This window comes from Natrix helvetica (genome assembly GCF_964273705.1).
Source record: "Natrix helvetica genome assembly, chromosome: 1".
Lineage (NCBI taxonomy): Eukaryota > Metazoa > Chordata > Lepidosauria > Squamata > Natricidae > Natrix > Natrix helvetica.
Window position 1 is genome coordinate 304,036,481 of NC_138548.1, and position 27,852 is coordinate 304,064,332.

The 27,852-nt window shown below is 37.8% G+C and overlaps 1 protein-coding gene across 2 annotated transcripts in view; it reads right to left on the bottom strand.

Moving 5' to 3' along the window:
- Positions 1–27,852, bottom strand: part of VGLL4 (vestigial like family member 4) — a 109,685-nt gene that overhangs the window by 40,236 nt on the left and 41,597 nt on the right. For both annotated transcript variants that reach the window (XM_081934772.1, XM_081934771.1), the window contains one exon: positions 1,980–2,169. In XM_081934772.1, coding sequence (XP_081790898.1) covers positions 1,980–2,169 — 190 coding nt within the window. The remainder of the gene's footprint in view (positions 1–1,979; positions 2,170–27,852) is intronic.

The window sequence follows — 27,852 nt, forward strand, 5'->3', positions numbered from 1 at the left end:
CCCCAGGTTTTAATATTATTAAGAAGGGAAGGAAATTGCGTTCAGATATAGGTACAATGATACAACTTTATCTGAATGAAATTTCCTTCCCCGGAAATTCAATACGAAACATTCAGCTAAAGACATTAGAGAATAAACAATAAATAACTTGTGGGGTCATTGGTGCTCTCTGAGCTTGCTTGTTTTCTTGCAGTGCTAATAACTTGTGCTATGTAAGATTTCTTATAATGGGGCTAAACAAAAATACTACTCTCCAATTCATCTGTAATTGCAATGCTCTTAAATCATGGCAACATCGCTTTTCTCCATTTCCTACAAATGCAACACAAAGAACATAAAAATATTAATCATAGCCAAAGTGTATCTGGGTGTTGCCAAGCATAATACTGTTTATTTTTTGTACATTTGACCTGATCTCTTAATTTTTTTTAAACAACTCTGCCAAAAGCCATAGAAAAACATACAAATAAGAACACTACAATAACTTCTGCAAGTGCTATGAAACTTGCTTTTTGTTGTGTGTAAATCTAAATATTCATGAAATATTCATGAAAATGAGATACATGTCACTTTGAGTGGAATTCAATTTTATGGCTTCACACACAAATAAACTTCAAAATACCGGGTGATTTTAGCTTATCAAATTCCATGTATGTGTATTAAATGACACATTCTGCATACCTTTATTATTATTTTTTTACTTTTATTGATTCCAAAGTCATCAAATTCTACAATAATACAACTGCATGTAAATTTTCCTATATAAAGTGAGGTGGCAGTCGAAAGAAACATTAAGATCATAAATCAGGCAACAATTTTAAGCAATTAACTGATTGTATATAAAACAGGAAAGGGGGGAGGGCACTTTTCACTCTCTGTGTTTGTAGTTTTTGAAATACTGAAGCTTTTATTAGTCACGCATTCCAAGCCTGCAGTCTGCAGGCTTCTGACTAAGGCTTCTGCAATTTATTTGAAGAGAAATACTCGGTCTACATTTTATGACTGAACACAACAATCCCCAAGCGGAGTGGAATGTAAGGAATGTAGAGTGCTTGTCAGGCTGAGGCAGCCAGGAAAGCACATAGTTATCAAGCTGGCTTGGCTGAAGTACTCCAATCACTTCCTCTAGTAAGGAATGAAAGGAATCCTCTCAGCTTCTTCTTCAGGCCAATCGCAGTTCTGTGCCCAGGAAGGAAAATCATCTTTTTCTTTTCCAGAAAACAGTACAAAACTCTGCTGGCATGTGGAGAATGAAAGCATGCAGCAAACTATCTTTATGAAACCAGCTGTTGCTGTACAGCTCGCCCAGCAGCTGTTCTTAAGTTTTCTGGCCTGTGTCTGTATACGCATGTGCACACCCACACAATTTTTCTTCTCTCGGAATGGTAGTAAGACTTAACACATATGGGATCACGGGAGCAAACAGAAGTAGTATTTTAAAACACAGCTAAGCATTTTGTAGCAGCAGGAATAAGTAGAACTAATGCTGCAGAACAGAACTTATGCTTTATTGAATGATGAAATTAGGAGGCCCCCTGCAAGGTATTTTGAAGTTTTGGGTTTTCAACCTAGCGTGTAAGCCAGAACTAAAAGCAATTGTAAGACTGCATCAGAAAAACACAGCCACTCTTCAGACTAACACTTAACGTAAAATGCAATGGAAGAACCATAATGTTAGAGCACTGTTACAATTAACTAAATTCTCATATCAACATTTTTGTGTCTTCATTCATTATCATCCAACATAATGAAACTGAAGGTTTCCGACTTATCTGAGTACAACATAATGTGCAACCTCAATTTTGGAAGGCAATTATATCTTGGGTCTGTGCAACTAAACAAAGTGATTCATTGCTGGATTGTCACTTTTCAAACAAAACAAAAGTAATATTTGAACAAACTTGAGTACATTGCTTTCTAAATAATAACAGCATTGGCGGGTTTAATGAGAGCAGCAGAAAGGAAAATGATAAACTTACAGATGAGGACTGAATAATCGACTCATTTTAGGTACGTGTTCCTTTTCGCAGTCTAGATCATCGTCTCCTTGGTCCATGCTGAACCTCCTCTTGCAAGGACTGATTGGGGGTGGCCCAGTCCTATGGTTGTTTGCAGCAGCAGACATGGGGAGAGACTGCATCCTGGGCTCTCCTCGTAGTGCAGCTTCGCCTAGAGAAAAAGAAAAGATGAATGATGGAACAAAACCAGGAACATTAAAAAGGCACCCATTATAAAGTCATCACCTTCCTTAAGGTTTATTTTAAAAAATATTTTATATTTGTCAGTCTTTAAAAAGAATAGTTATATGCTAATTATTCATTTTTTACAAATCTATACAGGTAGTTCTCTACTTACCACCAGTCATTTAGTAATCATTCAAAGTTACAACAGCACTGGAAAAAAAAGATTTATGACAATTTTATATACTTCTGACTTAAATCATGTGATCAAAATTTGGATGCTTGGCCACTGGCAAAATTATGAGGGTTGCTCTGCCACAGGGTCATGTGATCACCTTTTGCAACCTTCTGAAAAGCAAAATCATTGGGGAAGCCAGATTCACTTAATAACCATGTTACTAACTTAACAACTGCAGTGATTTACTTAAAAACTATGGAAAGAAAGTTCATAAAATGGGGCAAATCTCACTTAACAACTGTCTTGCTTAGCAACAGAAATGTTGAGCTCACTTGTGGTTGTAAGTTGAAGACTATCTGTAATTTGATAACATTCAGTTTCTAAAATATATCTGTTGTAGAAAGAACAGCAGAGATTATAATTATAAATATGTTTTACAATTAGTATATTCATTTAAAATAGAAACATTCAATTACAGATGGTCCTTGTGTAATCACCCCAATTGGTACTGGCAACTCTGTCACTAAAGCATTAACATCATGACCGTGACGGATTTGCAACTTTACTTCCACTGCAGGCATTAAGCGAGATATCACAGGATCACAATTTCTCTACTGCCTCTTTCTTAATTTTTCTTGTCAGAAGCCAGGTGTGAAATGTGCAGAAGAATATCACGTAACCGTGTGATACTGATTGATCATAAATGCGTTTGCAAAGCTCCTGAATGTCAATCATGTGTCCATGGCAATCTGCAGCCATTGTAAGTGCAAGGACTAGTCATACAGTTACTTTTTCAGCACATCGTAACTTTAACTTTACCTTATTCTATTTTTAGTTGACATAAAATTATTTAACACCACCAACAATGCTGCTGATCTACAAAGTGACCTTGACTATGTGTCAGAATGGTCACGCATTTGGCAATTCCAAATCTCAACTAATAAATGCTCTGTCCTGCAAATTGGCAAAAACAAATCAGAACACCAAACACAAGTTGGGCGGAAGCGATCTCGTAGACGAGCCTCACTTTGTCAAGGACCTCACTTTGTCAAGGACCTAGGAGTACTCATCTCAAATGATCTAAGCCCTAGAGCTCACTGTAACAGCATTGCCAAAAAGGCATTAAGAGTTGTCTTGCGAAGCTTCTTCTCCGGTAACATTGTATTGCTAACTATGGCATACAAAATCTTTTCAAGATTCTTGAATACAGCTCATCTGCCTAGAATCCCCACTGTATATCAGCATTAACACGATTGAGCGGGTCCAGAAGTATTTCATGAGAAGAGTACTCCTCTCCTCTACTCACAATAGAATCCCTTATGCCACCAGGCTTGAAATTCTGGGCTTGGGCATTCTGGAACTGCGCCGCCTGCGGTCTGACCTAAGCGTAGTACACAAAATTGTCTGCTACAACGTCCTATCTGTCAAAGATTTCTTCAGCTTCAACCATAATAATACATGGGCAAACAATAGATACAAACTCAAGGTAAACTGCTTCAAACTCGATTGCAGAAAATACGATTTCAGCAACAGAGTGGTCAAAGCCTGGAATATTCTACCCAACTCTGTTGTTACAGCCTCAAACCCTCACAGCTTCAACCTCAAACTGTCTACTGTGGACTTCACCCCATTCCTCAGAGGTCCGTAAAGTGGGCATGCATAAGCGCATCAGCGTGCCTACCATCCCTGTCTACTGTACCCATTTATCTGTACTTACTTCCTTTGTTTATATTCATACCTTTACCTGCTACTTGTACATGTTTGACAAACAAACAAACAAACAAACTAAATAAATAAAAAATAAATAGTTTAAAATAACAGAAAATCGGTTTTCTGATTTTCAGCAGCACATTTTGGCAAAGTGTTAAGAGGGGTTCTAGAAGACTTTGGGAGACACAAGTTTTAGATTACTCACCCTGATTCAGCGACTAAACAACAGCATTATAATATCCCCACTGGGCAAGCTATGCCAAGAGGTAACAGACTTGCTTAGGGACATTTTTTATATTCTTAACCAAATGGGATTTTGAACTGTAGGTTGGATTTCTCAACCTACATTCCTCCCTCCACCCTTCCTTCACACATAGGTGACTCCGGAGGTTTGCACCTTTTATGAGTGTCACAACCAGTTCAATTCATATAATCTAAGAAGCTAAAACCAAACAAACCATATTCTGGTGCAATGTCATATACTGCAGCCTTATTTCAATAGTGTCATTCCAAAATAGTGTCATTCCAAAATATAATTGTGAAACAGTGTCATTCCAAAATATAATTGTGAAACAGTGTCATTCCAAAATATAATTCAAGTGAACTGGGCCAACAGCACACCATACCTCAGCAAAAGCAATTCCACAATTTCAATGCACCGCTCACATATAAAAAGAGCCCTGTTTAATAAGCTCAACAAACCCAATTTTGTTGTGAAAGAAACCACTCAGGACTAATCTCCACTATGTTTACCAGTAAAAATAAACATTTGCCAATTTAGCAAGCAAGATATAAACTAGCAAATACACTGTGGCCTATAAACATACCACAAGTAATGGCTTCTATTCAAGACTCTGGCACCAAAACTGAACAGTAATTTTCCACTTTCTACGTACATGTTAAAAGAAAAACGGTGTACTCCATGGCAAACAAGTTTCCCATCTGAACATCCTGCCATGTTCATACACAAGTTATTATTAACTTTGATATTTCTCTCCCACTTTCCTATTTTATCCTATCCTAACACCAAAAGTTAATAAATGCTTGACAGGCAACTAGCTGTTACTATAAAGAGGGCTAAATAATTTAGAAAACAGTGCAATGTGCTTTCTTAGATTCTATCACTTACATCAAGAGTTGACTATGCTGCAACTCACACATGCCAAGTGATATGTACAAGTCCTTAGAAAACCCTTTAAAAACTGATGTGTGTGTGGGTGTGTATATGTGTTACGTTTTTGCTGATAATAAAATAAAGGGAGACTAGTATTAGTTTGGGTAATGGATAGACACACACAGGCCTAACGGTAAGAACAGCTCTTTATTAAGTACAAGTGAGAACAATCCAGCGAAGGTTGAGTCTGACAGCAGCCCTTTTATAGGGAGTTGTCAGACCCTTTGACCAATAAGATTAAACCTCTGTTCCCGCCGGAACAGAGAACCTTGGTGGAAACCACTGTAGTTAGAGCAAGTATCTAACACCCCTCTTGGATGGAACAATCCTACTAGTTGCGTAGTCACGCAGGTAGGCGGGCTTTTGGGTAGCTCTGCCGGACCTGCACAGTTCAGTAGGGGGGGGGGGTTCCTTGGACAGGTCAGACGGACCTGTTTCCTCTGCAGCTCTGCTTGGTGGAACCTCCTGGAACCTTTCACAGTCGCGGCTGGAGCTTCTAGAGCCGGTTCGCTCGGAGCTCGCTGGGGGCCTGCAACAAAACCAGATAAGTTTCCCGGTACCCTCAGGCTTGAGCTGGCCGTGGAAGGAGTGAGTGTTTGCTCTATTTGGTAGGACTTTGGCTAACTCGTGCAGGAGTTACCTCTGGTTGTCTAACAGTGGAGTTGGAGAGGCGGCCACTGAGTTGGTCAATATGCCTTCTCTAATTCCTACTGTCCTTGAGCTCTAGGAGGTAAGATCTGTCAATTTTGGGGCGGAGAGCAAAAGGTACTCTCCTGGGTTTTAGTCTTATTGGGGCTATGTTGGGGTCCAAACTAAAGGAAATTGGAGTCCCCACATACTTACCCAGACCGGTGCCAAAGACGTCCTCGAACTTCTTAAAGATGGCTTCAGTGCCGTCGTCTTTCAAGGCGTTGATACAGGTCACCTCTAGGCCCAGGGCTTGGAACCAATCTAGCCCTAGAAGGTTCTGCAGGTTGCCGCTTACCACTGTCACTGGGAGTTTCCCGCTGAATTGCTTGAACTTTACCTGGAAGGTGCCTTGGCCCACGATAGGGACCCGGTTTCCCTGGTAATCACGTAAGTGGATGCCAGGGGTGCGAAGATGCTGCTTCTTTAGGCTAGGGATAGTTGCTTTAGGGTAGACCAAGGTATGATGGTCGGTGACCACCATGGAGAGTCCTCGATGAGGACTGTGACCTTCAGCTTTTTTGGCCGCCTGGTGTGGACTTGGCCGATTGACGTGTGGTGGGTGACTCTATTGTCGCCCTCTGAGCGCCATGGTGGCTTCTGCCAGGCCCCTTGGCTGGGCCTCTGTTGGCGGTTTGGTGCGCTTCTAAGCTGTCAGGCAATGGCAGGGAATTCGCTCCGGTACACCATGGCGATGTGCCCCTTTTGCTCGCAGCGCTAGCAGGTTGCAGCGCGGAAATGGCAAGCCGATCTGGCATGGTCTCCTCCGCAGCTAGCACAAGGTGGGAGACGCGGTTTGAATTTGCGCGCTGGCTGGGTGCGGCTACTGTGCATGCGGCAGCTGTCATCTTCTTCGCCTTCTGAGCTCTCAGGCTCTGCAGACTCGCGATATACACGTGTACTCTTTCGTGCGTCTTGTGGAGCGCTTTGGCGCTGCAGAATCTCAGTAGCTTTGACGGCTGATTCAGACGCCCTGGCTTCATCCAAGGTGATCTGCAGAGTGAGGTTAAATTTAGAGAGTAACCTCCTCTGTAGGTTAATGTCCCATACGCCGCAAATTATGCAATCCAGAATCAGCTCATCCAGGTCTCGGAATTCGCAGTATGCTGCGGCCTTGCGGAAAGCCGCAACGTACTCATTAATTGACTCCCCCTCCTTCTGGTTTCTGATGTTAAATTCATACTGGCGAACGTGCTTGGACGGCATAGTGGGTCCTTAGCGTCTGCTGAAGCACGGACCAGGCCCCTGATTGTAGCAGTGTCGGCTCAGAGAGGTCTTTCGCCATCTCGAACACTTCCCGCCCACAGTACCCAAGGAACATCTTCTTCTTGCGGCCTTCAGAAAGGCCCATGAGGTTGTTTGCCTCAAGGAAGCAGTCAAATCGTAGCATGTACCATTTTGTGTTATGTTTTTACTGATAGAGAAATAAAGGGAGACTACTATAGATCTATTTCAAGCTGTTTAGCTCTCTCATCAGCTAGCCATACCCTTGCTGGGATTTGAATTTGGGCTGCTTACATATTAGGCAGCTAACAGTACATGCCTATTATATAAGCAGCCCAAGTGGGAATCTCAACAAGGGTATAGCTAGCTGATGAGAGCTAAATAGCTTGAAATAGATCTATACTAGTCTCCCTTTATTTCTCTATCAGTAAAAACATAACACAAAATGGTTTGTCGTGCAAGCGACTACCTGGAAGGCTCCTGGAGTGGGGCTGAAAGGTGAAAGGGAAACAGTATGCTCCCTCCCATAGTTGGGCAGGCCAGGTGCTTTGATAGAAGAAAAACACTATAACAACAAACCCGTGAAGCGGGTTGGGCTGAGAGAGTGTGACTGGAGACCTGCAGTGACATTGGTTTAGGATATGAATATATGTTCACTTTTGTAAACAGATTTTTGCATCATGTTAATGGCTAAGAAGCCAAATGAACTGCAGTAGACTCTATGATGCAATAAAGAAGCTGGATCTTAAAATTAAGGGAATTCTGGGAATCAATCCATACTTCTTAAAGTTCCCAATCTTGGGGGGAAAAGTCTTAGATGATATATGCTTTAAAATACAGAGCCATACCCCAGGTATCCAAATTTGTTACCTTGTCTGATTTATGGCACAGAGAGCATTTATCCTCAGAATACTTCTCTTTGTTTCAGCAAGCAACTGGGCAGGGACACAGACTATCTCTCAAATATCTGAGCTGATAGCCCTATTCATCAACTTTCCTCACAAAAATCTGGAATGTTAGACAACATGATGAAATACAAACAAAACACAAGTGATAATGTGACATATCGTTTGTCTAGCGTAATATTACATGAGTGTTTGGCTACAAATACACACAACACAAAGCTTTGCTGTCTAGATTTAATCATTTCTAAGAAGCAGAGTTAAATTTCTCCATCTATTTGACAATACAGTTCTACCTCAGGATTCTATGAATATATTTAACGGCTAGTCTGTAAATGCTTTCTTTTTTTCCCCTTTCACACATTAAAGTGCATCTACATTTGTATTTTCCCCCTTAATCCAATCAATACTTTCCTTTGTTGTGCCATAATTTACAGTAATATACTCTAAAAAGGCAGTTGGAAAATCTTTGAATATTGTCATGATTGATGTCTGTATTTAAAAAGTGATTCCAGATGAGGATTTTATTCTGAAAACCACTGGGCCTACCTAATGAAATTTTACTGGTGATCTAGAAGGCTATTATCTTCCATTTATAATGCTCCAATTTTTTTTATATCCTTACCAGAAAATCAAACTTTATTAAGGACAAAATGTTAAATATTGTTCTCACATAATGTTAACTGCTAGCAGCTATCAATGTAGAAGCAAGAGTACTGCATTGTTCTGTTCAAAAATTCTAAATAAAAAATATTTCAACAAAACATGTTGGCAGGAATGAAGTGCATATCCTTGAAGCATTAAAGCAGGTGCATGTTCCTGAGGTTTTACAGGAGATGTCAAAGGTATTCCCAGATTGTCCAATTGTATATCCACATGTATAGAACACTTCCAGAAATCACTGAGGCCATTGTCTTCCAGTGTAGTTAATACAATACAATACAATACAATACAATACAATAGCAGAGTTGGAAGGGACCTTGGAGGTCTTCTAGTCCAACCCCCTGCCTAGGCAGGAAACCCTATACAGTTTCAGACAAATAGCTATCCAACATCTTCTTAAAGACTTCCAGTGTTGGGGCATTCACAACTTCTGGAGGCAAGCTGTTCCACTGATTAATTGTTCTCCTGACAGGAAATTTCTCCTCAGTTCTAAGTTGCTTCTCTCCTTGATTAGTTTCCACCCATTGCTTCTTGTTCTACCCTCAGGTGCCTTGGATAATAGTTTGACTCCCTCTTCTTTGTGGCAACCCCCGAGATATTGGAACACTGTTATCATGTCTCCCTTGGTCCTTCTTTCTATTAAACTAGACATACCCAGTTCCTGCAACCGTTCATCATGTGTTTTACTCTCCAGTCCCCTAATCATCTTCATTGCTCTTCTCTGCACTCTTTCTAGAGTCTCCACATCTTTTCTACATCGTGGTGACCCAAACTGAATGCAGTATTCCAAGTGTGGCCTTACCAAGGCATTATAAAGAGGTATTACCACTTCACGTGATCTTGATTCTATCCCTGTTGATGCAGCCTAGGACTGTGTTGGCTTTTTTGGCAGCTGTTGCCCACTGCTGGCTCATATTTAAATGGTTGTCCACTAGGACTCCAAGATCCCTCTCACAGTTGCTACTATTGAACAAGGTACCACCTATACTGTACCTGTGCATTTCGTTTTTGTTGCCTAAATGTAGAACCCTACTAGTTGATTTAATTCTTTCAGGAATGCATTTTCACTCACAACAAAGAATTTTACAAAGCATTCCTTTTTATTTCTGTGTGCAGTCCTAGTATTTTCATTAGCAAAGAAAGGAAGTTTACTACATATTATTCCAGAAAACACACAAAATTAAATGTATTGTGGGCATTGTTACTTTATTCATTTGTATATTGTCCTTTCGTGCTTCATACAAGAAAATGCCCAGGTAGGCAAGGAGACCCTCAAAGATACGTTCCATTTATTTGAAGCACTTTCCTGCTTCTTGATTAGCTCTCATACCAGAAATTATATAGTTGGCTTCTCAGTTTACTACATGTGTAGTGCATCTATTATTATCTATTATGAGTTGCCATGACTCAACTTTCAGACAATTCTACCTGGATGACTGAGAATCTTCGTGCCATATTGCCACATGTTTTATGGGTGAAACCCTGGGGTTGGTGTGGGAATACTCCTAAGAATTTTACGAGTGTGTACTTTCCAATGACTTTCTGCCTAGTTAGATTCCCCTAAGCAGTGAAACATCTCAAATCACCAAGAAAATAAGCCATGACTCAACTTTCAGACAATCCTACCTGGATGACTGAGAATCTTCATTGACAGACATCTATTATATATCTCCAATTCCACATTTTAATGTTTGATGGGAGATCAGAGAAAAATACTCCCCAAAAATACTCCCCAAAACATAATGAGGCTTTGTGATAGTGAGAACATCACAATACGAATTCTGTTTAGTAAAATAGTTGTTATGACTAGTAAATCAAAAAGATATCTGATTATGTTTAATTTCAAATGCCTATGGGAAGGCCTTCCACCAAATGTGCAGTACATGCAGTTGTACACTAATGCTTAGCAGGGGGGATAAAAATAGGTGTTTTTTTAAAAAAATCAGATTTTTTAAAAAAATTAAATTGGATTTATTTTTATTTTTATCAAATTTATTGTAATAAAATGCTTTTGGAGTAAAAATCTAAAGATACTTTTCTATTTAAAATACATTAATAATTTAGTTTATTCAGCATGAAATGGAGCTTAGCTATGTAGCATGAAGCTGAATATTCTGCAATATTTACATTTTTGGTAAACCCTTTCAATGAATCCAAACTCTGAAAGCTAAGCTAATATACACTGCATTATGCATTCACACCATTTCACGGTAACCATGAGATAAATCATAAAACAAAGTTCAGCAATATTCCTTTATTCCATTGTTTTCCAAATCTATGTACATTACAAACTATATGATTGTTTGAAGAGAAATGCATCTGTTCCACCATACCCTAAGTGTGGGGAGGAAGGGCAAGCGGTAAAAATGAAAGTGAAACCTTCTAAGCAGCTTATAAATATAATATTAAATATCACCTTTCATTTCGGATCCATTATGGCAGCGCTAGCAGGAATCCACTCACCTGCTACCTGCCACATCCCTTAACTTGTTGTGTCACTGCCACATCACCAGCCATCCCATTAAAGTGAATGCCGGTACCTCAACACGGGGTCAGAGGAGTGCTGCTGAGGAACAGAGATGGCAGTTGCTCTTTTAAAATTATGATTTAAGTCAAGTTGATTTGAATCAAGCCTTTTTACTAGTGATTTAAATCATGTTTTAAATTACGATTTAAATCGTAATTTAAATCAACTGGATTTAAATCAAATCCACCCTGACGTTTACTCTCTTGTAATCTCTTCCTCTCCAATGAACATAGAAACATTAATTTCCACTGGGATAAGCATTCAGAAGGATGCGGGAGAGGGAAAACAGGAAAGCTGAATTAAATAATAAGCACACTTGGTGACTATGTCACTTAGCCACCAAGATGCTGGTCCAAATTGTTATTGTTAAAAGGTTATCTGTATATTAGAGGAATGCGGTGGCTCAGTGGCTAAGACGCTGAGCTTGTCGATCAGAAAGGTTGGCAGTTTGGCAGTTCTAACCCCTAGCGCCAGGTAACAGAGTGAGCTCTTGTTACTTGTCCCAGCTTCTGCCAACCTAGCAGTGCAAAAGCATGTAAAAATGCGGGTAGAAAAAATACCACCTTTGGTGGGAAGATAACAGTATTCCTTCGGCGTTTAGTCATGCCGGCCACATGACCAAAGAGAGGTCTTCGGACAGCGCTGGCTCTTCGGCTTTGATACGGAGATGAGCACCGTCCCCTAGACTTGGGAACAACTATCACATATGTGCGAGGGGAACCTTTACCTTTTTATACAATAGAACTAAATCCTAATTGATGTGCTAGTAATCATTTATAACCTTACACTTCTATAAAGCCATTCTATTTTGGGACTAACACTGCATCTTGTGTTAACAAATTCTATTTGTTAAATATCTACTTCGAAATGTGCTATTAGTATTTATCCCACCTTAATTTTCAATTGTTTAGCTTTACTGAAACTGAATATTATACCATTTATAGTGGCCAAAACTATTCATAATACTCCCAACAAGATGCCCATCCTGCTCTTCTCTCTTGGCTACTTACTGTGTGAGCAGAATAAATTCAATAAACTCAAAATGGAGACACAGACATGATGTTGCCAAATTTTGCTGGAAGCCCCATCTGAAAATTACTGTCACAGGAATATACTCCCAAGTTTAAGTGAAGTGGTGATTATTAAAGGGATAGGAACAGGCTAGGCTAGTTTTAGATGAGTATAATTTAATAATAATGATCGTTTAATATGGCAAAATCAGGAGCTGAAGCTGAACATTATCACTTGCTGATGGATGCAAGTGTCTATTAAGATATTAGCTACCAACTTCAAAACTTGGTAGTGTAAAATATAAATATTCAGTATTTATTGTAGTCGTCCATTTTTGCCGCATGACATAAAATATTAGGACTGAGCAAAGTACTGGAAAGTGTTTACTCATTAGAGCAGGCATGTTCTTTGGTAGGGTCTATAAGGCTATCCTAGTTGTTTGCCTGTGCATAGACAGAGAACTTTTTCACTGGGATAGCCAATAAAGTGTCTGTGCATACATAACAAGTGCTTTGATAGCCTTTCAAACGCTATGTACAGCCCTAGATAAATATTTAAATCCGAGTGTTTGCACAATGTTAGTGAACTTTATTTTCTTACTTAATTCAGTGTTCATTGAGATGGCCATGGCATTCTGTTTGACACATGCAAAAGAAACAAAGCCGATTGCTTCAGCTGCAACCCTTTCCACATCCAATTTCAAGTAATTTCAGATGCAAACATAGCACTGTAGATCAATGTACAACAAACTATATTTCTTTTGCTTTACGGCATCCCATTTGAAACCACAGGAAAACTAATGTCTTTCATTTACTTTAAATGAGTGTCTTTAGATATCAAAATTTTAAATAGGTTGAGAGGAAAGAGAAGACTGCAAAAGTTGTGGTTAAGTGCAATTAGGGATATCCTTAAAAAGCGGAGATTTAAAGAACAGAAGGCAATGTTTTGCCAACGATTCTTGCTTTTGCCATATGTATGGACATGTCTAAAGCAAAAAATACAAAACTATGGTACAGTGAACTGTATTGATTTAAACTAGATTTATCGGCTAATCAAATAAAATTTATTATTATTATTATTATTATCCATATTTCTTTTCCTATCATATACCTTGCATTTCTTTGGCCATTTCTTACTCCTTTTCTACATTTTGAATAACTTTGCTTAACTTGGAAGGAGTTAACATTGTGGGTGTTTATATTTGAGAAAAATAAAATTGTGTTCCAAATATTTGCTACACCTTCCTTTTTAAGGTTTATGTTTAAAAAAAAAAAGTCAGATTTACATATTTCTTTGTCATGAGTTTCTATAAGAATTAGTTGACATTTCAACAATTACATAAATTTCATGACAATTTCTGTGTTATCAATGCTTAGAAACTAAGTAAGGGCTTCATAAACCGTTAAAGCAATTTTTAAATGTGTTTATAGCAGTGGAAAAACTTCATCCTTATTTGTTTATAAAGATAAAACAATAATCCACATCCTTTATAGTGCTTCAAAACTTAGAACTTTGCAACTATTATATAAAACTCAATTGTCCTAATAAAGCTATTGCATTTGGATTTTGAAATGGTTTTCAAAGCAAATTTACTTATTTATTTAATATTTTGCCTTTATTATTTTTCATATATAACTCAAGATGATGAACATACCTAATACTCCTTCCTCCTCCTGCTTTCCCCCCTATGAGATGGGTTGGAAAGTCACCCAGCTGGCTTTCATGGCTAAGGCAGGACTTGAACTCATAATTACTTGCTTTCTAGCCTGAAGCTTTTAACCACTAGACTAGAATATTTTTAGATAGGGGTTTTAGAATTTTTTTTGCACAGTAAATTTATTTCAAAATATATTTTGATTTTACTGCAACATGCTGTGTAACAAACCTTGTGCATTCTGTGACTCAGTGGAAATTACTGATGTACTTATAAATGTTAGATTCTATACAGAAACAGTGTCTGTTTTTTTTAATAAGGGGCAGACAATGAATACAAATTTCCATCAGTGAATAACTAGTGAAATACATGTATCTACTGGCCTAAATTAAAATGCACATCAAAATCATTATTCAACTGTTCCATGAGGCAGGCCTATATCTGTCCATTTTACTTGATGTCCATGATAAATTAAAGAGACTATTAAAAATCCAATGATGGCTATTCTATGGGAAAAATTACCTAGTTTGTATGCATAAATAGTTAACGTACATTATTTTAGATCACATCTTAGATTGGTGCAGTTACAAATAAAAGATTATGAGATTTCTGTTTCGTCTTTGAATCTGATCTCAATATAAACACTCTAAGCCTATAGTTTTAGAAAGTAAAACATCACAGGTGAGCAAGTCTTCTTATGCATTGAAGTATGCATTATATAGCAATAGAATCCAAATTACCTCAGCTTTCCCAGAATTTAAGCAGCCCTGAATCCTCCTTGGGTTTTCTCTGTAGAGTTCCAAGAAAGTGTTTGAACAAGACACAAAAAGCTAAACTGATCAAAGATCTGTCTGTCATTAAGTGAAAATAATCAAAGCTTAATAATTGTTTTTTCTACTTCAAAGAAAATTTATACAAGAGTAGAATTGCAAAATTAATAGCAAGTTAGAACCTGTATTTTAGCAGCATCAAGGCCACTGCTTGGTGACTTAGTATATTTTTGTAAGGCCAGCCACCTTGGATTCCAGTTTTAACGAAGGAATGTAATGTTGATGAAATTAACTTTGGCTTTACCATTGTATAACAACAGATAAATATGTAACAATATTCTTTCTTTCTAGCCCAGTAATAAATGTTTCAATTAATATCCCTTCCAGGACAAGCCGTTTAAGTGGATTTAAGATCTAAGGCCACAAGAATGAATTCTGTGGGTGAAATTTTCAAATCTACTTCAGCTGGTACCTAGGACCTGGTTTTGACACTAAAATAGCTTCCCAGTAGAGGGAAGACCCTTCACTGAGAAAAAGTCAGGAAGAATACAATCTTGTTTTTATTCCTTGAACTCTCAGTGGCTTTTGATATTATCAACCGCATTGTTTCTTAAGACGCAGTCTGAGATAGCTGCAAGCATTAAAGCTTTGTGGGCATTCCATTCATATTTTATGCATTATACCACGTGATGTATGCTTCTGGTCCACGGTATGCATTTTATCTCCTATATTTAGCATCTACATAAAATAATAGAAATAGAATCAGTTTGGTCTAGTGTAGTGGCTAAGGCATCAGACTAGAAATTGGGAGACTGTGAGTTCTAGTCCTGCCTGAGGCATGAAAGCTGGCTGGGTGACTTTGGGACAGATACTCTCCAGCCAGGTTTGCTGTTGTGGGTGAAATAGGAGGAGGAAGGATTATTAGGTATGTTTGCCATTTTGAGGTTTTTATAAAAATAATAAAAGCAGTAGAAGTGCTTCAACAGAGTCTGGCCTGGGAATGGATAAAATTGGCTTCCCCAATGAAGTGAAGCCAATTGCAAACAAGATCGAAGCACCTTTAGCGAACATCTTCATGCATGGAGTTTAACCCCTTCTGGAACAAACTGTACTTCTATTAAGGGATTATGTTTATAACCTGGGAACACTAGTATCCTTTAAACTCTATTTGGCTAAAAGAGCTAAAATTCAGTGAACCATGGCCCAGTGATCCCCTGCTTATATTTCTATAGCATGATATATATTAGTGCATATTATCCTGTTATTGAAGTTACTTTATAAAGTTCGTGTTAATACAGACATTATGGCAGATAAGGTCAAAGAATGCCAGTGAAAAAATCTCTTTCAGGCCTCCACTTATTTCAAGTCCTAACAGAAAGAGTAGATAACAACCTATGGAGCTTTTCAAGAATTGGGCCCAAATATTCTAACCAATTGAAGCCCCCAAATAGTCACCAAAGGCCTTGCATATTGAATTATGGCAGATGGCTATTTGAGTAGCACACATTTTAGTAGAAGCACACAAACACACCACTCCAGTTTTGGAAGCCCTACAAAGATCGGCCTGACAATAAATCTGTTATTTTTCTATTGCCAGGCAACTATCATTTCATTATCTCATGAAATCTCCCTCCATCTTATATTCATTTTGTGTTGTTATATTTAAGTAATTTTTATTTCCAAAAGCCTTTCATATTATCATACAACATTCTGTTAACCAAAGTATGTTAAATGTTACATATTTTAAGTTATCTGTTTATTGTTAACATTTTTTTTCTTAATGTTATTTATTAGCTTTTAATTGCTTTTTATGTTATATTGCCTTAGGAATCATTCCTAGGATAAATTCTGTAAGAATTTTTAGTTTGGAATCAAATTCAAATATATTAATTCAAAAGATAATTTGGTCATACTAACTGCCACATCTAGCATAGTACTTATTTAAACACTTTGTATCCTTGAAAACTAAAAATGTGTTCTTTTTATAGATAATTAACAATGTAAATTGTTTTTTGACGGAAACACAATATTATGCATTAGATTGCTTTTTCCATCTTTTTTTATCAATATTTTATAGAAAAAAACAAATGCTAGAAAATAAGATTATCCATCATTTTCTAGACAATTTCTTCTAAATCAGTCATTTAAACACATCTCTTTGAAGGTCAACTTCAAAGCACTTTACATTATTTTACTGCAGCAGAAGAAAAAAAAAGACAGCAGATGTGAGAATTAGTTCAGTTACACACTACTAAGAACAAATACAGATTTGTATTTCTGTAAAGATCGGCTTTAATATATTGCTAGCAGCTAACAATATGTGATTGGCATGATGTTTAATGTATGAAAAGTCAATTAAATAATATTCAAACTAATATTAAGTAAGAGTAAAAATAGCTAAAAGCCAAATCCAGCCACAAAATCTTGCATGCTGAAAAGAACCATCTCTTCTGTGCCATTATGTTGTTTATACAAGAAAGGAATCATAAAACCAACAATAACAAAGTTGTAAGAAATTCGCATTAAGCAAAAATGCTAAAATCTAGATCTAGCATCAATCACTGACTTCCATGTCAGGCTTTTTCTTTGTAGTAGCTATTTAAAAATAGGCCTGTTGAAGGGAAGGGTGAATTTATCACTTTTCTACTAGATAAAAGGTAATTTTCTCAATTGTTCTCTAAAAGCAAACTGATATATGAAAGGATTTTTTTTAATTTAAAAAAGTATGGTGAATACTATCTTACATGCATTAAACCAGTAGGTTTGGTTTAAAGCCACATGCAAATCTAGAGGATAAAAGTTAACTTGGATCTACAAAAGCCACAAATGTTTTTTTTTCTGAAAAGTGAAAAGCTATTAGTGGCTACTCACATAACCAAAATTCCTATATTGAGACTCAATACTTATCCAGTCATCTTGTTTTGTTCTGTTTTGTGGAGCATTTGCATTTTCTACACTGTTTCTAAATTTGATAGGAAAAGCAGGAAATTAAATATAGCCAATCTATTTCGTCCTCAATTTTGAAATTATTACACTGACAAATCCAAACAAGCACCATAAAAATAAAAAAAAGATTGTAAAAAAATGTGTAAAAGTTAATGTTCATATCTAGGTTATAGAAAAATTTGTTTTCCTAAAGCTCAAGCCACCTGTTATAGCATCTATCAAAAAGTAAAATTCTGTGAGTAATATCAAAAGTAAGTGTTACTACACAATGGGACCATCAGACTGTAGGTAGTCAACTTACAACAGTTCATTTGACAGTTCATGACTGAAGTTACAACGGCACTGAAAAAGCGACTCATGGCCATTTTTTATACTTATGACCGTTTCAGCATCCCCCATGGTCACATGATTTACATTTGGATGCTTGACAACTGACTCACATTTAGGACTGTCTTGGAATCATGTAATCCCCTTCTGACAAGCAAAGTCAATGGGGACACCAGATTTACTTAACAACCAGGTTACTAATTTAACAACTGCAATAATTCACTTAATGTGAATCATTGTGGCAAGAAAAGTCGTAAAAGGGGGCAAAATTCACTTAACAAATTTCTCACTTAGCAACATAAATTCTAGTCATAAGTCAAGGACTACTGTGATGGCACGAAAGTAGCACAACCACAGAACAGGTATAAATCCCTTTTATTGCTCTAACTGTGCCCCAAATGTTCCCACATTCACTATAAGTCCTGGAGCAAAGTTCTCACATGCACCTTCAGAAGCCTCTGGCTGCAAGTAGTCCAGTAAGCCAGGTCAATCAAACAGCAACCAGGGCCAGCAGTCCAATAAGCCAGGTTAGCTCAAACATTAACCGAAGCCAGCAGTCCAATAAGCCAGGTTAGTTAAACAGTAACCAGAGTAAGAAGCTCAATGTCCAGGCTTTGGCAAGTGCAGACAAGGCTCCACAGGTTCAACATTGTTCCCGACAAATGCCCCTCCCACTGGCATGTCCTTATATCTCAGTCCCCAGGTGTAACTTGTAAAAGGGAGCGGGGCATTCTCCTCCCTTGTAGCCAGCTCAATTGGCATTGATCTTACTATCTCTCTTCTCTCCTTACTCTTGGATCAAGAGGGGGTAGTCCTTGCTCTTCTCCTGAGCTCTCACCATCTGCAGGCATTACTAATTCAGAAAAGCCTTGCCTGGACTGAGTCTGCCCTTCCCCAATTTCCTCCAAGCCAATGGAGCCGGCCTCTTCATCTCTGTCAGTTCTTGTTCCAGCTCATCTTCCCCTGCAGATTCAGACTCGAACTACCTGTATTAGAGGTTATTTCCTTGTGATTTGTTTCATGGGTTCCTTTCACCAAAACTTTATGACAGATAAACATATATAAAACGAAGTCTTGGCTTTAAGGACTTTTCATGGATATCATCTGATGATATACTATATAGACATGATGGCGAACCTATGGCACACATGTCACAGGTGGCACGCAGAGCCATTTGTCAGGGCACGCGATGCGTTGTCCTGTCAACTGCCAGTGTGCCCATGTGCGCGCTGGCCAACTGACTTCGGCTTTCTTTTCAGGCCGTTTTTCGCCCTCCAGAAGCTTCCTTGAAGCCTCCGGAGCGCGAAAAACCGTCCCTATGGGCAAACCAGAAATTCAGGAATGGACTTCTGGTTTGGCCATAGGGCCGTTTTTCGCCCTCCAGAGCCATCAGGAGGCTTCCCTGAAGGCTCTGGAGGGAAAAAACTGACCCTAAGGACAAACCAAAAGTCCTTGTTTGTTCGTAGGGGTGGTTTTTGCCTTCCAGAGCCTTCAGGGAAGCCTCCTGAAGGCTCCAGAGGGCAAAAAACAGCCCTACGGACAAACTAGAAGTCACAATTCCCAAAGTTCTGGGTTCCCCATAGGTCCATTTTTCGCCTTCCGGAGACTTCAGGTGCCTTCAGGAGGCTTCCCTGAAGGCTCCAGAGGGCAAAAACCGCCCCTACAAGCAAATCGGAAGTGACTTCCGGTTTATTCGTAGGTCTGTTTTTTGCCTTCCTGAGCCTTTAGGGAAGCTCCTGAATGCTCTGGAGGTCAAAAATCGTCCCTACAGACAAACTGGAAGTCACTATTCCTGAACTTCCGGGTTCCACATAGGTCCGTTTTTTGCCTTCCGGAGGCTTCAAGGAAGCTCCTAAGGCCTCTGGAGGGCATCCGGAGGGGGCGGTGGAAGCTGTTTTCATCCTCCCTAGGCTTCTAGAAAGCCCCTGGAGCCTGGGGAGAGCAAAAAAAACCACGCCAAAAGTGGGGGGCACGCTGGGCGTGCACGCATGTGCAGGAGGGTAGGTGGGTTGCACGCATAGCATTATGGGTGTGGCATGCCCATTCATGACCCCCCTGCGCTCCCCCCACTTTTGGCACAGGAGCCAAAAAAGGTTCGCCATCACTGCTATATGCCAATTTCTAAGCGTTCTTGATGGAACTACATAAGCAGTACCTGGGAAATGTTACTTAAAGCACATTCCATTTTCAGGTGTTAATTTTAACGCCTGGATCACCAAAATATGTTATTGGACATTCATTTTTTCTACTTCTGCCGATTAGGAGCAGGGAGGTGAAATTGCATGAACAGAATTGATTTAAACACAGATTGCAGCATATATTTATTTCAGTTTAAAAGTTGACCAGCTCATATATGAGTAATATTAGATCCCCAAACTGTGAAATTAAATAGGACTTGTGAACTCACTGTGTGGTCTTTAAGAAAAGTTGGGATATTGACACCTAGCCACAAAATCTTTTATGTAAACACCTTCGGGGGGATTAAGAAGTACCAATTTACTCTTTGAAATAGCTCCTAAGCATAATGTAGAACAGAAATCAAGAGTGTCACTTTAGATCTTTTTCTTAATGAATCTTATGAATAGGAGTTCGTGTTCTTTGGACTGATTTTTGTTCAGTCCCTACTACTCCCAGAGAAAGCTGAGTTCATGGATGGTAACAGAAAGGGAACAATGGAAGTTTGTTACAGCCTCATGTTATCAATTTTATAATCTGACTTCATGGAAAATGGCCACAGCAATGCAAATTGATAGAAGATGTCCCAGTTTTGGCCACTGAGTCAGCTGCAAATGAGTCATATTTATTTTATGTCAGACAAAATATGCCGTCTGAAAAAAACAATGACATTTGCTTCATTCACTCGGATGTGACATAAGAACTACAATATCCTTTTCCATAATTATGATTTCATTTTGTCATACATGCAGAAGAAGAGAATAACTTGTGTCTGAGACTGTTCCATTTTTTGCCTTTTTATTTGTGGCTGCCAAGTGTTATTGATTATGGGGAATTTGCTGCGGTATCTACATTAGAAGAGTGTCACGGGGTTGGCGCTGGAATAAGAAAAGGCAAGCCTGATTTTTGACACGGCAAGAAATTGATAGCATAGAAACTGGTTTAATCTCATGCTCAAATCTGGAATTATGGGAAATAGATCTGGCTCTTTTCTTTGGTTTTCCTAAATTTTGCTTCATGTCAATAAGTTATACTGAGCAGGGATTTAATATCAAGTAAGTTATACAACCTAAAATGGGCTTTTATTTTACTCCACATCTTCTATGGTGAATGGAAAATAATTAATTTAGAAATACCCAGTATCGTTTTAAGGATAAATGCAGCAAAAAATCAGAAAAGTCTTGCTTGGAACTTCCAATTTATGTTTTCCAAAACATAAACCCTATGTTTATTAGGATTGTTTTAGGTAGTATTTCTAAAACAAAGAAATGTTTCTATTTATTGCGGATATATTGTATAGCTAATGACAGTTCTTAATTCATTTAGACTGTCTTTACACTGTTTTTTTCTATCACCATTGTTTTTCTATTACCGCATTTTATAACATTAATTATACACACTAAGTGGTAGCTTGGAAATATAAAGCAGAATAAATATTTTATACTCTAACTTATAAACAAAGCCAAAACCATTATAAAGTACTTCATCAAACAAGAAAAAGGACTTGAATATCAATGACCAAAAAAAGGGTACTAACGGTTGCTTTGGGTGAGATGTATAAATTTATCAAATATACATTTGATAAATAAAATGTAAAAATATCCAAAGAATCACAATGCATCCGAGAATGATAGTGCATATTTACCCTTGCAGTTTTAAAATTAAAAACTGCAATCTAATAATTTTAAAGAAGATTAAAAAGGTAATGTATAATAATCATCATATGGCACAAAATAGCTGTGGTAGTCTTAGTGATTATCAGCACACTGGGTGCCATACCAAAAGAATCTGAACAGCACTTAGAGAACCTACACATTAACAAAATTTCCATCTGTTATTTATAGAAGGCTACACCGTTTGGATCCACACATATATTCTACACTGATACATAATAGCATCCTAGGTACTTGGGAAGAGCTTGACGCGTATGAAGGTCACTACCAACTAAAAACTGGCAGCTGTGCTTTCACATTGTTATGCTGCTGCTGCTGATTATCACCATCATCATCCAAAACAACGGGAGTGCCACTTGAATACTATTGGCATTGATAAGTTCACCATCAGTCAATTGCAAAAGTGGCTTTACTCAGAACAGCTTCCATCCTGCAAGTGATATCTGTAACTCCCATCAAGCATCCAGATCTTCCTACCCCAGATCCTTTGAAAGGATTTGATAGGTAGACAAAAAATCCAAATCCAGTCTGAACATCTAGCTGACTGTATAACGAACCATAATAATAACAACTGCAATAATTTGTCTTTGCCTACAAGCAAGAACTGGTGGAACAGTAAAACAGACAAAGGAATAGAAAAGAAAGAAACTAAGATGCTCTTGGATTTTAGAAATCAAACAGATAAACACACAACTCCCCAATCTTAACAACTATCAATAACAAAGAAAAAAAAGTCTGGATAATGGATACTTAAGAGACAGCAGAATAGGGGGTGGGGGGAACTCAAGAAAGTCACAAAATATAAAGACCCGTAAAACAATAATAGAACAAGAAAGCAAATAGTGCTTCTTGGGTGCAATTCCAAAATATCTGGAATACCACTTGAACATCATTAGCATTGACAAAATATGTTGCAAAAGACAGCCTTACTTGGAACAGTTTACATCCTCCAACAATGTCTTTAATATTATTACACTATCCCTATATATATCCATATATTAAATTACATGGTTAGACAAAAATGTTAAATCAAATCTAAACACCTGGCTGATTGTGCAACCAGACATAATATCAAAAATATTGGTAGAATATAGATATTTAAGCACACAGTGAATAGTCTGCCAGGGATCTTGCAGCTGCATTCTACATGGATGATCTTACATTGAGAAGAGGGTATGTTACACCGATCTCTATGATCCCTTCCAGTTCTATGACTATGTGATTCCACTTGGGGTAAAATCACTAAATTTATGCAACTTTCAGGAATCTTATAAATGTTATATTTTTTGCAGGATCCAATCTGAATCGGCCAAACATTTATTCTTCCAAGTTTTTGGAATATTCTGGAGAGAGAGAGAGAGAGAAGTTTCTTGATGATGGGCTCCAGCACAAGCCCGAAAGCCTGGAAGAATAAACCTTTGGTCCTGGTGATTGCCTCAGATTGGATTCTTCAACATTATTCTGGGACATGTATAATTTACCTTCATTAGCATTTTTGTTAAATACATTTCACATTTTTCAAATTTTGATCTCTATCTTTTTGTAACATATTCAATTTTATGCTATGACATTTTTTTTAATTTTGTAGCCTGGAGTCTAGACACAAACAGTTAGAAATTCTTTTTAACTCTGACCTGTGGTTTTACTTTGTTCAGTATAAAAATTGCATGTCAGCATTCTTTTAGCTGGCTCCATTTGATTTGATTTAACCCAACCACAGAATGACTATGATAGCTTTCTAAGATGCCACAACAGGCAAGCTGTGGATGAGATGGGGGAACTAAACAGAAGCAATGCACACCAGATGTTAGCATAGAACATCTAAAATTATTTAGCCAGATTAAGCATCCAAGAAAGAATTTCCTTCCATGCTATAAATATTTGCATCTAATTCAAGAAGTCAGGATGCTTACATACACTTAGAAGCAGCCACACATCTTTCTCACCCCAACAATGTGGGTGCACTAAACAAGAATTCCAATGTTTCAACAGGCAACTTTTATGCACAACTGGAAGTACATGTACACTGTATATGACACACCTAACTTGAAAAAACAAACCCAAAAAATTTCAACTGCAACTTTTAGTTTCTATGTAAATACATACTTAGAATAGTAACATAAAATATATCAATTGAAAATCAATTCTAGAGAACAATGACAACTGTTAATTCTTATAATAGGCACACAAGGATAAAGGATACAATTTCATAATGAATCAACATTTTTAAATGTCCAAAATTACTTTGTATTTTAAAATATGAAAAACAACTAGAGAATGAGTGAATCATGTCTGTCTGTCTGTCTCTTCCTCCCTCCCTCCTTCCCACTCCCTCTATGGCATTAAAAACAACAGCACTATTTAAGTCACTAAAGCAATGAAAAGAGAGGCATTATTTTTCCTGTGTAAAGCTGAACCTGCTAAGGCAATTCCTGAATGTAAAGTTCATCAAACATCTCCTAAAATTATTCAATTTATATTCAAAGAAGCTAAACTCTATTAACAAATTAGAGTTGCAAGACAGCAATTCACAGGCCTTTAAACAAACTGCTCAATGCACATTAGATCGCACACTTCTCCTCCTCCTCCTCAAATATCTGTATGCTGGGCTGCCTTGGAAGAAAGAGACAAAACTGTTTAATTTGTATAGCTCTGCCAATGTTGTTTGCAGCCAACTAATGCTTCATCCTTACAGGAAGTAAGAGAAGCAATTATGTAATATGCAACTAAGTAATATGAGCTATCATGCAAAAATGGAGGGAAAAAGTAGTGGTTCTGAGCTTCACATATGGATCTAATTTCTTTTGTTATAAAATTCAGTTTTCTACTCTGTCTATATAAAATGTACTAGAAATAACACTATTTGGGGCCTCAAAACATGCCTAAAGGGAATTGTCTCAACTTATCCCATTTCTTATTTCTTGCTCAAGTCATATTCCAAGAATATTGTATTATAAAAAATAACTGGAATAAAGAAAGACAGACTCCATCATGGCCACATAAGTACAGGAATGGTTCAGTCTAATGGCACATGCTTATGAAGAAGCTCACTTATAGAAATATGGTTACAGGTAGAAAACATTTGTAACATTTTGTAACATTTATTTTTCACATATCTTGCTTTATGGTGTATTTTAAAATTTCATGGTTGTGAAATTTTATTTTAAGTTACTGCAATCACACAATGTAAATTGTGATGTAAATTGTTCCAACGTGAATCTTCAAGGTGAAGACAAAAATAAAGACTGACTTCCTGTGAAATGCCTGGAATTCTGATATAAGGATATAATGGAGCAAAATGGCCATCAAGCCCCAAGGCACAGATTGGCAGAATTCTTGCTAATGAATAACAATGGTCCAAAACGGAATTGTTGCCATTTAAGCTATGCCACAGCCAAACCAGAAGAATATGAACATGGTTCCCCAAAGTGAATAACAGGGTATGAATTCTGGTATAAGGCAGTAATCTAGCAGCAGTGCCAAAAGCCCAGGTGGAAGGGCTCAAGTACAGAGAGAGAAGCAGAAAATGCCATTAGTTCAGGGGTGTCCAAACTTGGGAACTTTAAGACTTGTGGACTTCAACTCCCAGAATTCTGGGAGTTGAAGTCCACAAGTCTTAAAGTTCCCAAGTTTGGACACCCCTGCATTAGCTGATGAAGAAGCAATACCATCCCTCCAATTCTGCTCAATTTGCAAAAAGAAAAAAAAAATCAAATAAAAGTTAATAAATGTATTGTAGTATTGATCCTTGAAACCTAAAAATCTAGCACATTATTTTCCACCTTAAGTGCCATTTAAGGTGAATGAACATAAACATAGCATTCTGCTCCCCTGCCTTGCCCAGTTCCCACTTCTTTCCACAGATCTTTTTCTATTAGGCTGCACGCAAAATTTGCAAAGCTTTACAGCTTTTACGTATAATTGGATAAATCTCGGCAGGAATGAATTCATCAAAATTACTACTGAAATGTAGAGCTCACTCCCAAAAACCAGTATTCTCACAACAAAGTCCATGAATACAAATCTCATTTTAAAAGATGATACGTGTAATAAATGTAACAGTTCTTCCAACATAGCTATACAAGTTTTTCACTGGAATCTGTCTTGAACTCATACCTAAAAAGGGATGAAGCCAATAGTATGCATTTCTGTCATTACAAAATAGCATGGCATAACTTCATAAACTTAAACAAAACAATAACTGGAACTATGCAGTCCTGGCTTCAGCAGCGGGCACTAAAGTACAAATATCAGCTGCATCACTGCCTACCTTGGCCTTTTAAATTTTAAACGTTAAACTTTTTAATTAAAAAGTACCTCCTATATTCCAGAACAAAGAAGAGGGCAAAGCAGCAACATCATCTGCCATTTTAACTTCCAAAACAAAAAACAAAACAAAAAAACCCACCTTCCTGATCCTGAGCAAATATGAAGAAATTAAGAAGGGGGCCACAACCACACTTAGCACTTTTGTTGGAGTTACATCCTATAACACATGCCACTACCTATCCAACTGCCATACAAAGTTCATGGGAAGGTCGTCAAAGAAGACTTGGCAAGGTTCAAATCTGGTGCTATTTGTAGACACACTGTTAACATGATCTTGAGTGCTCAAAAGTTCACTGTGTCTCCCACTACATTTTAGTCTGCTTGTCCTTCTATTATCATAGCCAATCTATTAATCCTGTGAAGGATTTATGAGGTCCTGCAATAACAACATGGAATCACAGCAAAAAACAGCTTGGCTGTTTTGTTTTATTTTTAAAGAAACCCTGCTATCTATATGGCTGAACACCAAGGACTGGGCCTGCATTGCAACACTGGAAAAACGAAAAAGAAAATTGCCATATAGCCAGAGGAGGGTTGCTCCTGGTTTGACCCGGATCAGGCAAACCAGTAGCGGCGGTGCGAGGCTCTGCCCACCCACCCACTTCTGCGCATGTGCAGAAGCATTGCACACGAGCACGCACAAGCGAACCAGTGGTTAAAAAAAATTGGAACCCCAGCACTGCATATAGCCTATTGAGCAGTCTTGCCCTCAAAGTGGAAAAAAGACGAGTCTTCCACTAATATGTACGAGTAAACATTTTTTTAAAATGGCACAGGGAGTAGTAAGAAATAGGGCACTGGTCCACATTCACCTTTTATACTGCAGTACTATTCCCCCCTCCTATGATATTTATAAAATGCACTTTAGTGGAGGTGGGGATAAGAGATGAGAATACTTTCCAACAAGAAACAATCTATTACTTGTGGGAGTACTGCAGTATCCCTACAATAAAAGTGCTCTTTCAGACATCTAAATCCCCAATTCAAGCAAACAATTGCATAGACAGCAGGCAAGAAAGAAGATGGATTGCTTGGAAGTCTTTGAAAAGTTTACTTGCAATGTATTACTATTTATTTAATTTATATGCTGTTCATCTCCCAGTTAAAGGCAACTTTAAAATCTAAGTTCATAAAGGAATACTATCCAGTAGGGTATGTTTCACTTTTATGGTCCTCATATGTTTTCTATGTATATTAGTATATTTTCCACAAGGAAAATCCCATACACTAAAGTTATCTGAAGCGTTCCAGAATTCTCCATTACTCCATTACTCCATTTTCTTCTAGTAGAAAGATGATTCTTTCTTCTGGAAACTCTCATAATGTTCCAGGACCTATCCTTGAAGCATCTGTGTTAATAATAACCTCATAGACTATGTTCCTTTTCAAAGACATTTTTTTTCCAAACTGAGAAGAATAGATATTAAACAGCCTCAGAGGCTTATATTCAAATATATGTTTAGTTTTGCTTTAGGAGATACTTTTCCTCCAAAAAATGTTGCAATTCTAATTTTTCATCATAATCCTCTCTTGTAATAAATGTGTACATTCAAAAATAATTCTTAAATTAAAAAAACAAGGACAGTGTTTATTTCTGAAGCATATTCTTTAATAGCTTAAGAGGGAACATTCCCAGCTCATACCCTCCAAATGCACTGGCCCATAACTAACAGTACGTAGGCATGGCAAATGGAACTGCCGCCCAACATGTTGGGAGAACAT